The sequence below is a fragment of the Esox lucius genome, chromosome 8 (genome assembly GCF_011004845.1).
Source record: "Esox lucius isolate fEsoLuc1 chromosome 8, fEsoLuc1.pri, whole genome shotgun sequence".
NCBI lineage: Eukaryota > Metazoa > Chordata > Actinopteri > Esociformes > Esocidae > Esox > Esox lucius.
Genome location: NC_047576.1, coordinates 14,864,418 through 14,878,500, shown reverse-complemented (window position 1 = coordinate 14,878,500; position 14,083 = coordinate 14,864,418). Strand labels below are relative to the sequence as shown.

Below are 14,083 nucleotides of genomic sequence, written 5' to 3'. Positions count from 1 at the left end.
TGCATTTCACAGTCACGTTCAGTAAACACAGACGCACATGCATAATAACTCCCCGAAAAAGTAAGCAAAATGAATAATTTACCTGAGTAAGACAGAGAGGAGAGTACATCATGGTGAAAGTGAACTTATAACGACTTGTCAGGCAGCAACAGACAGACAAGTTAGTGAATCATTATTTTGCAGTTCATCATAATCATAAACACCTCCGCCTCAACTGACTTCCAGTTCACTTTCGCTGAGATGTAAGCCCACCAAAAATGATGACACCGACGTAAAGATCAAGTTAAATATCCTAGGAAGTAAAAATAGTAACTTTGAATGAAAATTGGGAAAGCTGGGAAAAGAAAAGGGTCGGGTAATCGGTTCCATTTAGGAAATGGGGGGAGAAAAAGAATCAAAGAATGAGAAAATGAAAAAGAGGGAGGAATGAAATGACGTTATGAAAATAGCCCATCCCAAAAATAATTTAAAGAAGCAGTAACCCTGATTCCTTGTGTCCAGCAATGCCCCAAAGTCCACGAATTAAACTAAATAGTGGGTTTAAATCAGGTGCAACGCCGTACGTATGGTTAGAAACAAAAAAATGCAGAGGCTTTCTCTTGCCCCTGCAAGCGCGCACACACCCTCCTCGCTATAGCCTATCAAAGCATTGAAGCCGGCGATGTTGTACGTCCGCTTGTGCCAAACCGGTGGTTGGCAACTGCTGCGTAATATCCTACAAATTAACGATTCGTGCGCATTGATGCCGGTGTTGCATCACAGTTAGCCTACAGGACCGATAGCAAGCGCTTTTAAGTGGCGTCTCGCTTGTATCCTAAAACATCAACTACATGACTGGGGTGTTATCACGATTAACAGCTTTCCCACCAAAAAAACACATGACGTGGATATCCAGATCAAGCAAAACAAACTGAATTCATCGTCCGTTATCAAGGGATATTTTTAGGCACACTGAGTGTCACCATATGTCACTGAGATCCAGCACAAAACCTAATAATAAGCAATAGGTTAAAACATATGTGCGTAAAAGCGCAGAGCTGTCAGTGTTTAGGCCACATTAACTTGCCTACTGTTACTTTTCATTTGAATTCAGAAATAGTTTTATAGTATATAGTATATATAGTAGGCTTACTTATTAGGATGTGACCTAGGAACATTGTATGTGTAATTTACAAAAAATTATCAAACCAAGAAAGATTAGAACATTCTCTCTGGCACCTTTATGGCCTCACTGGCTATGTACAAACAAAACCAGGTCTGATTGAGTTAACGTATTTAGTCAACCTGAAGTATTAATGTTTGAATACAACTCAAATGTGACAATTTATTATATGGTGATGGATACTGTGATTATGTTTTAGTAATATTAATGGCCGGTTGTTTTAAAGTACACCTTATAGTTTCATACTACCCCTTTAACAAAAAAAACTCCATTATATACATAAGACGTAGCCTACATGGCCTCTTCATAACTGCATCGCAGAAATGGGGCATACACATTTTCTTGGTCTACTTGGAATACTGTAAGTAGAACAGTTAATATTTTACAAAGCTGTTGAGCAATACCAAGATCAGTCTGGAGGGACAATATTTTTTGCATATTGTTATTATATTGTTATTTCAATGAACTAAAAATAATGGTAAAACCCAAGAATAACTTTCTAAAGAACAGCAGTTTGGGTATGGTGGGGTTCAATCGGACTTAAAGAAGTGAGTTGCAGTTGAGATCAAATAATGGGCCATTTTATTATTTAGGCCAATGCCATCCCAAAAAGGAAGTAGGCCAACAAATAAAACATTATATAGTTCCAAAGCAGTAGGCTCTTCTTTTCAAGCAGACACCAAATAAACTCAAAGTGCAGCTCTAAGTGTGTTACAACGACACGCTATCCAGGGACTGAGCGCCTCTGTCGGTCTGAGCTTCAAATTCAAGCCGGCGCCCTTGCGGCTCCGGCTGCGGCCATTTTCTGCTGAACAAACTCTAAACGGGCACCGAGTCTATTGGCTTTGAACTTCAACTTAGCCTTCGACGTCCCGGGGTTAATAGCTTACACATATGCGACACCCCCGAGAAACTGCCAAAAAAACTAATAACTTTCACTGCGGGAGAGATCCCAACACGCTTTACTATCTTAATCATGTAAAATATACGTCTGCCTTTCTAGCCTTTCCTTACAAACCCTTCCGCTTGGCTGAAAACCAACAAGAATATGAGTAACTACCTACAAAACACCGAAAGGAGCAGAAACACAAAAATATATTTCCGTTGATCTCAATCAGACTTAACAGAGTGCACACAACTCGTGTTAATTATCGCCATGTCTCTGTGGTAAAATGGACGAATAATTATTAAATTGTTTTGTAAACGTACCATTTCGAAGCGAAACTGCCAACCCCCCCACCCCCAGAAAAGTTATAGCTTATGCAGCACTGCAGTTCAACTCCTGGTCATCTCGTCGACGTGTTGTTATTATTATTATTCCATATCCATTTATCCGCGTACAGAAGTAATCCCTGGTCTTCGTAGGGGAGAATAACCCGCAGAGATCAAATACAAACGTCCCACGCGAAGTCTGCAGCTTCAATTCCAGCAGAATCCTCGCAACAAGGTACAATAGGACAACATAAATATTAGCCTATATTATTTCTAAGGGCTGCACGATTTCGGGAAGATTCTGCAACCTGTGCAGCGCTTGAGGATGTCGTAATATAACGTTCTGTAGTTGGTTGTATCTTTACATTACAGGACTGATTCTTCGGTCTCATTGCTTTGCAGCATTCTAGGCTTGCTACCCATATGTCCTTGACGGTATCAATGCTTCGTCTGTTAATGAAAATCCTTAAAAACGTCCCGAACGATGGGCTCATAGAAGATCTCAGTCGTCTCGGGAAGGAATAGATGAAACACGAAGGTGGTGCGTGTGCGCGCGGTTTTGTGTGCAAAAGAGGCAAAGGGAGTGTGTCCGACTTGGGCATTCTAGTGTTGCATTTGATGGCGTAGTTTATAAAAAGTAAAAATAACAAATCTATTTAGGGCTGCTCTGAACCGTTATTAACAAAACGTGTAATCTCAGAAATATCTACAAATGTTCTACCTTTCACGGTTGTAGCAAGTATTGCTAATACCAAACAATATTGCATTATTGCATTTTCAAATGCCGTGTAAGTGTAGTAAGGGCAGTCAGTTGTGACATTTGGGATATAATGGTTGCAGAAAAACTGCAATGTACTGAATTTAAATTATTATTATTGCAGTACAATAACATTTTATATTGTGGATGCAGAATTTGCAGCATAACACATGTATGCTGCATTCTATACTACACACTTGATTGCAACGTTTTTGTCGCTTAGCATTCTTACATTTCAGTAATCAATGTCTTTTCCAGAATTACTTATATGCGAAATTAGTGTTAATTGCCCGCTGGAGTACACAACTACATCTTTTTTTTTTTACTTCGTGCCTCATGGACTCGAGTCAACAACCTTTTGTTTACTGGCCTTAGGCTCATACCACTAGGCTATCTGCTGCCCTCTAGAATCTATACTCACATTTCTAAGCTTTCTAATCAAGTGTGTCTGTGATGCTTATTAAAAGCATGGCACATTTATCAGTAGAATTTTCATTTCCTACAGGGGACCATTGTGACAAAGTATGAAAATGTATGCACTTTTCACTGATAGTCTCTCTGGATAAGATCATCCATTAAATTACTTAAAATCCAAGAATAAACTTTTGTCTCAAAGTGCTGTTCAGTGAGTTTTAAAGCATTTGGTTGTGTTTTAGAGAAAATGTTTCTGTACACTTCAGAAATCCTCCTACTGTTGCCACTTTAGTAGTTACTTAATTAATAAAAACAAGCAAGCCACTTCCAGTTCTGTTCACGCCCAAGCATAATACCCTCTTTACCTTACTTCACCACCTCTTGCAGTCACTCTGGTTCATGTGTCTTTTTCTATAATTCTGCATGCTCTTGTTTTGTTATTTTTTAGGACGCCCTGTGTTGAATGCTAGTTTTTGTCTGGTGATGTCATCTGAGAATGGCAATCCAGAGAGATATCCAGTTGTTTGGTTTTTTTCTTCATTATGGTGAGCACACTTTGGTTTTCCACTGTAAATGTCTTCATTGGTCAGATCATTTGTCACTGTTGAGTTAACCAGTACTTTTCTTACTTCAAGTTAGCATGCCTAATGTTTTGGCTATTTCTGAGACAAAATCTAGAATCAAGACTAGTCATTGACAACTCTCTCATGCATGCACCAATGATGCAAAGAAACAGATTTGCTAATAAGAGACAGATTGTAAGCCAATTTTATAAATAATTGGGTGTCTATAGTGCCCGCGGAAAGTATTCAGATCCCTTCAATTTCTCATTTTGTTGTGTTATAGTTTTTTTATTTATTAATTAAATATACTTTTTGTAATCTACACAGAATATCCCTAAATCAGTGGTTCCTAACTCTGGTCCTCAACAGCACAGATTTTTGTTGTAGCACTGGACAAGCATACTCAATTCAAGTCAACGAGGTCCTGATAATTACTTGACAAGTGGAATCAGTTGTGTTTAGCTGTGGCTAAAATAAAAATGTGTACTGTTGGGGGTACTTGAGGACCAGAGTTAGGAACTAGTGTGCTAAATGACAAAGCAAAAACATGTTTTTTTGAATTGTGTGCAAATTTAATGAAAATGAGAAACTAAAATATCTAATGTAGATTATTATTCCAATCCCTTGCCATGACACGCCAAATTGAGCTCAGATGGATCCCTTTGTCCTTAGATTATCCTTGACATGTCTGTAGAACTTGATTGGAGGCGTCCTCTGATTAAAATGATTTAGAAAGGCATACAACTGTCTATATAAGGTTCCACAATTGACAGTGCATGTTAGAAGAAAAACCAAGCAAAGTCCAAGGACCTCTCAGTAGACCCCAGGATGGAATTGTGTTGAGGCATATATCTGGGGATGGTTATAAAACATTTCTAAAGCATTGAAAATTCCCTTGAGCACAGTGGCCTCCGTTAGTGTGAAGTAAACAAGACTGAATAAGGGCCTTTATGGTAGAGTGTCTTGACCGAAGTAGAATGGCTAAAGACAAAATATTCTCTTGTCTGATGAGACCCAAAGTGAAAACAAGTTACCACTCATCATCTGGCTAATACATGGGGAAAGGTGTGGTGTAAGTAGGACCATGCTATAGTGATATTTCTCAGTGGCAGGGACTGGGTGGCTGGTCAGGGTTGATTGAAGGATGAATGGAGCCAAACAGAGAAAGGTCCTCGAAGAAAATGTGATCCAGAGCCCACAGGACCTCATACTGGGGCAAAGATTGATCTTAAAGCATGACAACGACCTACATCACACAGCCAAGACAACACTAGAGTGGAAGCCCAGATAAAACCTTACTGAACATCTGGGGGGAGACCTGAACATTGTAGTTCACCCAAGCTCCCCATCCAATCTGACAGCTTGACAAGTATAGGAGAAAGTGCCCAAATCCAGGTGTGCAAGGCTCTCAAAGATAGAGGAATTGACAGACTATTGAGACACTGGGGACTGTACTTATTAAAGTCCACAAATTGTCCACCTCTCATAACATTGGCTGCTGCTAATAAAACAAATGCTTATCAAGGGACTTGTTAGTTACTGTAATCAAGATTCATGTGTTGATGGAAGATGCATTTCTTTTTCGCCACTGGTCATGCCAAAGAAATGCTGTACTCTCTCATGTATATGCTAATATGTGCTGTAAGTTGTCAAAACCAATAACTTTGAAACTTGGAATATCATGGCTAACTTAGGTATGACAGTGATTATACTGTAGATTATGCACATTTAAACAAAATATTACACATCCATCCCCAAATGGGAGGTCTAATAATTATTTGTTATTCACAGAAGTCCAATTCTGCATCTTTAAAGAATCTGTGAGTAGCAGGTGGACATGTAAATCAAATATGCCATTCTTCGAGCTGAAGCTATAACCTACTGGGCAGCTAGTCACAGTTTGGACCAAAAAGGACATTTCAATAATTAAACTTTTAGCTAAATAAGATAATAATTGAAATAATTCTTATGTATTTTCTGTATTGGCTGACTGATTTCATGGATATTTGTTTTGTTCTAAGTAGCTGAACTTCCATGTTTATTATGTTTAAAAAATGCAAGTTAATAGCTCCACAGCATGTTTATGAGCACACTCATGCCATGTGTAACATGTTTGAGACAGTGAGCAGGGTGAGGCACCGCCATTTTGTGGTCATACCACAAGCGCATGTGGATTATGCTGTCGGCAATACAAGGTTTTGAATGATGCTTTCTCTGTACATCATTAATGCTGTAGTGCAGCAGCTCAACTCAACTTTTGTGGTGTATACAGATATTCTGTCTGACTATTCTGCCTTTGTGTATATATACACATTCTACAGTGTATATATACAGTATCTCTCTATATATCTATATTACCTCTGTCCCATTGACTCTTAGCAGTTTTTGCCTCTGGACATAAATTGAACCAGCTTGTCTCAGTTCTCAGTGATCCAGTATTTCAAACTTTCCAGTATTTCAAAGTTTTTTTGTTGCTGATATACAAAAAAAATAAGTAGTAATTATATAATCGTCAAAATTGAAGCTATTCCATTTTCGTTGATATTCTTCATTATTGTTTAGGACGTATGTTGGCAGGCTGACATTTTTAAACATTAGTTTTGCAAACTTGAGTATTCTTCATGAGAATTCGCTATTTTTGTCAGAGAGCAATGCCAATTGATTGTGTGGTTACATACAATTGGCTGCATGTGTTTGGCACAAGCTCACGTGTCCTGATCTATAATTCAATTAATGGGGACACCACAGAAGGTTTGGTAGTAACATATTCTATATAACTTCCAATATGGAGAACATAACTCTTTCAATGCTACATCCTACAAAGATGGACAGGGCCAGGTTGTGACTTGAGAAGAGAAAGCAAAGCACTTTCTAGCTGCTGCACTTTTGCATTTTGTGTGGCACCCAATTTAGTAATGCCCCAGCACTCTTGGGCACCAGAAACTTCACCACTCAAAATAGTATCCAGTTGTACTCAATATGAGGATTGCCTCAGGAGTACTCTATTTTCACATATTTGCAACTCCGATAATGATCTCAAAAGATCAGGAACTGCCAAGTGAAACAGTCAAGTGAAACAAGAATTGATGTGTCCAGATGCATTTTTTCCAAACACAAATATTAGAAAGCTGGGTCATTCTTTTTATTCCTTTTGGATCCCATTTATGGAAAATATACAGTGAGGTCCAGAAAATAATTGGACACTGACGAGTTTTGTTATTTTGCCTGTTTACCAAAGAATATTCAAGTTACAGTTAAATAATAAATATGGACTGAAAGTGCAGTCTCTCAGCTTTAATATGCAAATGGGAGCAATGGTTTAGGAATTACAGCTCTTTAATTTGTAGCCCCCTCTTTTTCAAGGGATCAAAAGTAATTGGACAATTGACTGAAAAGCTGTTTCATGAACAGGTGTGAGCTAGTCCTTCATTATTTCTTCATCAATTAAGCAGGTAAAAGGTCTGGAGTTGATTCCAGGTGTGGCATTCACATTTTGGAAGCTGTTGCTGTGAACTCTTAACATGCGGTCAAAGGAGCTCATGTGAAACAGGCCATCCTTAGGCTGCAAAAAAAATCCATCAGAGAGATAGCAGGAACATTAGGAGTGGCCAAATCAATAGTTTGGTACATTCTGACAAAAAAAGAATGCAGTGGTGAGCTCTGCATCTCAAAAAGGCCTGGACGTCCACGGAAGACAACAGTGGTGGATGATCGTAAGATCCTTTCCATGGTAAAGAAAAACCCCTTCACAACATCCAGCCAAGTAAAGAACCCTCTACAGGAAGTAGGCATATCATTATCCAAGTCTACCACAAAGAGAAGACTTCACAAGAGCAAATACAGAGGGTTCACCACATGGTGCAAACCATTCATAAGCCTCAAGAATAGAAAGGCCAGATAAGACTTTGTCAAAAAACATCTAAAAAAGCCAGCCCAGTTCAGGAACTGTATTCTTTGGACAGACAAAACAAAGATCAACCTGTACCAGAATGATGGGAGAAAAAAGTTTGTAGAAGGCTTGGAACGGCTCATGATCTGAAGCATACCACATCATCTGTAAAACACGGTGGAGGTAGTGTGATGGCAAGGGCATGCATGGGTTCCAATGGCACTGGGTCACTAATTTTTAATGATGATGTGACAGAAGACAAGCAGCCAGATGAATTCTGAAGTGTATAGGGATATATTTTCTGTTCAGTTTCAGCCAAATTCAGCAAAGTTGATTGGACTGCGTTCAATTTACAAATGGACAATGACCCGAAACATACCGCGAAAGCAACCCAGGAGTTATATAAGGCAAAGAAGCAGAATTTTCTGCAATGGCTGAGTCAATCATCTGATCTCAACCCGATTAATCATTCATTTTACTTGCTGAAGACAACTTAAGTTGGAAAGACACATGAACAAACAACAACTGAAGACAGCTGCAGTAAAGGCCTGGCAAAGCATCACAAAGGAGGAAACCCAGCATTTGGTGATGTCCATGCATTGTAATTTTAAGCAGCCATTGCCTGCAAATCCAATGGATTAAAGTATTAAAAGTTAATATTTTATTTGTGATTGTGTTAACTTGTCCAATGACATTTGAGCCCCGGAAATAAGGACACTGTGTATGAAAATGGTTGCAATTCCTAAACATTTAATACAATATTTTTGTTTCATTTCATATCCCTTGTGGTGGTGTTCAGAGCCATAATTATGAATATTGTGTCAGTGTCCAAATATTTCTGGACCTAACTGTATATTAAAAAACATTAGGATAATATTCTGTTAGACAAGGGACCCCTTCACTTTCTCCACATTTTGTTGTGTTATAGACTTAATTTCCAATTTATAAGTCATCTTTTGCTAAAAAACTTTTTTTAAATTCATGCCACTTTATTGGGGAAAAAACAAAATATCTCCTGTTCATAAGAATCCAGACCCTTTATTCAGTACTTCATCCATGTTTGGTTCAGCCTTTTGACAGATGGCCTCATTTTTTGCGAAAAAACTTTTTTTGAAATTCATGCCACTTTATTGGGGAAAAAACTAAATATCTCCTGTTCATAAGAATCCAGATCTTTATTCAGTACTTCATAGAAGTTATATTGGGTATGCCTCCTTTGCACACCTGGTTTTGAGCAGTTTCAAAAAAAAATCCTAGCAGAACCTCTGTCAGATCGGATGTGGCATGTCTGTTAACTGTGAACATCAGGTCTCGCCTTACATGTTCAATGAAGCTCAAATCAACTCAACTGTTGTGGTGACTGTGTGCTTCGGGTCTTTGTAATGCTGAAAGATTAATTTTTCAGTTTAAGATCCTGTGCGCTCTGAATGAAGTTTTCCTCAAAAACCTCTGTATTATACTCTATACATCCTTTCTTTTAAATTGCTAGCAGGTGATGAGCAGTGCCTTGTTTTCTCTCCAGACTTAGTGCTTGGCATTACAGTTTAACACTTCCGATTTCACCCATCCTGGCATTGTCTTTCTGGCGGCATGTCATATGCCTTCTGTCTAGCCACTAAAAGCTTGGTTGATGTAGTGCTGCAGAGATGGTTTTCTTTCTTGCAGGTTCCCCCATGTTTGCAGAGACACTCTGTTAGAATGGTCATTGGGTCCTTGGTCACTTCCCTGATTAAGGCTCTTCTTGGCAGTTAGTTTGGCTGAGCTGCCAAATTTAGGAAGAGTTTTGTTGGTTCATGACTTCCATTTCACAATGATGGACCCACCATGTTCCTGGGAACTTGATATTTAACTGTTGTGAAAAGGTAAGTACATCCTTGGTAGTTTTTTTTTTTTGTATGTGGACATACGTGTAATGAAGTGTAATCTTCATTCAACACGATTGACATATAAAATAAACTTCATTTAATTTCTATAGGATTGAGATGTTGGCCATACCATAATCCTCCATTCTTTTTTTATAGCCACTGTTGTAGCTTTGCTTGTTTTTTGTGTCATTGTCCTGTTACAAGATCCATGTTTGGTTCAGCTTTTTGACAGATGGCCTCATATTCTCCTCAAGAATTCTCTTGTACAATGAAGAATTCATGGTTGACTCAATGCTGACTGGCTGGCCAGGCCCTAAGGCTACAAAGCAGCACTAAACCAGAAAATGATTGGCAACCCCTCAGAGTCTGTTGCCTTTCTAGGCGTCTTCCTAAATTTGGACCCTACTACTGAGTTTTTCCTTGCATTAACTCTTGTTGCTTGCTCTTTGGGGTTTCGGGCAGGGTACCTGTAAAAGCAATTTGTGACAACTTCTGATGAAAAAAGAGCTTTATAAAATAAATGTGATTGAATTTGATAAATAATAATGGCACTGCCTCCTTGCTTTATGTTGGTATGAGGTTCTTCTGTTTGAAGGTAGTGTTTCATTTTTGCCAAATGTGGCATCTGGTAATGTGGCCAAACAACAACATTTTTGACTCATCAGTTCAGATCACTTTTTTGTAGTTTTGGTATTTAACCAGGCGTTGCCTCGCAAACATCAGTCTTGTCTTAATATTCTTTTTTGAGAGCAGAGGGTTCTTCTTTTCTGACCTCCCTTGTAGGGCAGGTTAGTGCAGTGTCTTCCTGAAAGTTGACTGATGCACTTCGACACTGATGGTGGGAAGAAAGGCCTGTAGATCCCTTAATGTTACCCTGGGGTTCTTGCAGACTTCTATGAACTTCTGGTCAGCTCTTGGGCTGAATTTGGATTGCCAGTGGTCTGGAATAGGTCTCCATTTATAGATCATAAGGAAAATGCATTTCTATTTATTTAAATTGCCTGACTGGTTTTAAAATATGTTTTTGTGTAATTTAATAAATTGGGATACCTTCACCAATGATGAAATATGAGTCAATAAAATTCTCAGAGGTCTACAGAGAGGTCCTTGGACTTTGTGGCTTCGTTTTTGCTCTGATATGTGTGGTGAAGTGTGGAAACCTATATACACAGGTATGTGCCTTTGTAAATCATGTCCATGGAATTGAACTTGACACAGACTGACACAAATACATATCTAGACACACCTTAAGGATGATCGAAGTACAGAGGATCCATCTGAGCTCAATTTACGGGGTCATGGTGAAGGGTCACAATACTTATGATATTTCAGTTTGTCATTTGCAAAGAAATTACACTAAGTTAAATGAATTGATGCCAAAACAGTTTTTATTAAAAATGTCTATAGCACAACAAAATGTAGAGAAAGTGAAGGGATTTGAAAACTTTCCAAAGGCATAATACATACATATTGACAGACGCTCTGTGCTACTATTGATTGCCATTTATAAAACATAGCCAAATAATGTTTGTATTCATTTTCAAAATGTATTTTAATGTGTAACATTTGTAAACTTTTTGTGAGAAGACAGTATTGTTTAACATTTTTGTATTTAACATGTATTTTATATTTTGCACGTTTTATTGGTATGGGAGGATTGATGGGGAAGGATGGGATGGGGATTACGTAATGTGATTATTCAAAAATATGTTAATAGGTTGGATTACGTCAAAATGTTTATTTTGGACGTTGGTGCAACTCCTGAATCAGCATCGCACCAATGTCCCCATTGCCAGAAGGTTCTACAACTTTCCAGAGGCAGCTGACAGGCCAGTCCATCCTCTGCACAGCTTCCTCCCATCAGGACCTCATTAGGGCAGGTATTTAAGCGCTCCAAAGAAGCAGTTGTGGGCCAAGGTTAAGACAGCTGAAGAAGCCAAAGAAGAAGTAGCCAAAGAAGAGGAAGCCAAAGAACAAGAAAGTGATGATGATGAAGAAGGAAGGAAAGCTTCAAGGGACATGTCCACAACACATTTCCCAGCAGTCCTTCATGCCTCACTGCCTGAGCATGGACAGACCACACCCATTCCTCCAAAACCTCCCCAGAGACAAGCAGCCACAACAGCAGAGTGGTTTGTCTATTTGGTTTTCATATTCCCTGTTCTTCCATTGCTCTTTCTGCTAATGAAATGCCCTCCAGAGCCCTGAACACTTGTGATTTGCCTGTTCCCTGTGTCTCTCTCGGTTACAATATAATCAGGATTAGTTACATTCTTAAAAATAGGTGATTACATTTGAGATTACTTCATCTGATGCTTTAGTCATCTTCTAAAACTTGAGAGAACATTTTAGTATTGTTTTTGTCAGCAATGGCACTTCTGTTAAGGGTACATTACAGGATATCTGGCCACTGGTTGTAAAAAAAACTTCTTCACTATGATTCCTGTATATGGAAAACAGTGAAATTAAAGAAATACCCTTGAATGAGTATGTGTCCAAAATCTTGACTGATACTGTATATACACTTAACTTTAAATCACACATCGGGTCTTGATGAACAAAATATACTAAAGATCAAAACAACATTGTGTAATATGTTGAGAACAAAATGACATAACAGTCAATGGAAATTAAAATGACCAGTCGATTGAGGGCTGGATTCAAACTCACACCAAAAATACAATGAAACAATTGAAACCACAGGTTGTTCCAACCGGTGTAAATGTCATCACGTCAACTCATAATGTGACTCAATAGTGTGTATGGCCTCCACATGCCTGTATGCACTCCTGACAATGTCTGGGCATGCTCCTGATGAGATGGTGTCGTGGGGGTCTCCTCCCTGACCTGGATCAGGGCATCAATGAGCTCCTGGACAGTCTGTGGCACTACTTGTCGGCATCAGATGCACCAATACATAATGTCCCAGTGGTTTTCAATTGGATTCAGGTCTAGGGAACGTGATGGCCAGTCAATGGCATCAATGCTTTCATCATCCAGGAACTGACTACACACATGAGGCCGTGCATTGTCCCACACCAGGAGGAACCCAGGGCCCACTGTGCCAGCGTAAAGTCTGAGGATTTCATCCCGGGACCTAACAGCACTCAGGGTACCGTTGGCTAGCACATGGTGGTCTGTGCCACCTTCCAAGGATATGCCTCCCCAGACCATCACTGACCCACTGTTAAACCAGTCATACTGGATGATGTTGCAGGCAGCATAACGTTCACCACATAGATTTTTGGGAGCAGTGTACATATATTTAAAGGGCCAGATATAATAAAAATCTATTTGCCTCCAGTGGCTTTAGACCTCAAATGTTCTGGAACACTGTAAAATCCATGGAAATCATATTTTTTTCAATCTTAGCTACCTAAACCACTATAATATGACAATGTTATATTTAGCAACACATTTTACGTTTTTGAGAGCTTCAACAGTCACTTTGTTAGCACTGGCAATAAATGTAATTATCCCTGGCCCACTGTTGATGCTTGCACTCCTGCCTCTACTCCCTGTAATTCCCCCCTCAGGGCAGCCCCTTGTTTCCACTTTTGGCCAATACTGTTAACTGAGGTATGGAATGAGTTGCTTAAACTGGAACCATAAAAAATCAGCTTGGCTGGATATTATGGACCTGTATTGTTTTAGACTGTATGCCTCAGTAATCTCAACCAGTATCACCTGCCTGTTAAACCTCTCATTAGAATGGGGACGACAAGCTTGACCCTGATTCTTATATGCTTTATCTTATCTTGACATGCCTGTCTAAAGTTGTTGAATGCCTGGTCAACTCGATGTCTCCAGTCCCACAGTGTTCTCTCTCAGTCAAGCTTCAGATTTGGCCACTTGGGTAATTTAAAGTTCCTAAACAACACAAGTTCGGTCACCCATTGCATCCTTATCAATAGACTCCACAACCCAGCGGTCTCAGAGGACTGTCTAGCCTGGTTTGAAAACTATTCATCTGACTGCCTATAATGCATCAAATACGACGGTCTGCTGTCCATGTCTCTTGCTGTATTTAGGGGCATTCCTCAGGGTTCAGTTCTGGGGGCAAACGTATTAGTGTCTATTAGTGACATTGTGCTTCCTGTTGGTAACTCACTCACCTTAATACCGACAACACCATCCTGTACACAACTGGCCTTTCACTGAATACTGTGCTGTTGCCCCCAACAACATAGATTTAATAACATCCAACAGGCCTTCTCTGAC

General features: G+C 39.3%; 1 protein-coding gene and 1 long non-coding RNA gene across 4 annotated transcripts in view; one reads left to right on the top strand and one right to left on the bottom strand.

Annotated features, from left to right (window-relative positions):
• nfic (nuclear factor I/C) overlaps positions 1-3,078 on the bottom strand; it is a 104,332-nt gene extending 101,254 nt beyond the window's left edge. Inside the window, exon 1 of one of the 2 annotated variants that reach the window (XM_013134985.4) lies at positions 2,372-3,078. In XM_013134985.4, the coding sequence (XP_012990439.1) occupies positions 2,372-2,374 (3 nt within the window). In that variant the 5' untranslated portion in view covers positions 2,375-3,078. Of the gene's footprint in view, positions 1-82; positions 655-2,371 lie in introns of those variants that run through there. The other variant, XM_010871846.5, reaches the window with a different exon arrangement.
• LOC109616047 lies at positions 1,481-12,335 on the top strand. Of its 2 annotated transcripts, none has more exons than XR_002197084.2 (3): positions 1,481-1,523; positions 3,994-4,090; positions 11,580-12,335. It is a non-coding gene; the product is annotated as an uncharacterized LOC109616047 (long non-coding RNA). The 2 variants fall into 2 exon arrangements; XR_004576080.1 differs by lacking the exon at positions 1,481-1,523 and adding an exon at positions 2,540-2,609.
• The last annotated feature ends 1,748 nt before the right edge of the window (positions 12,336-14,083 follow it).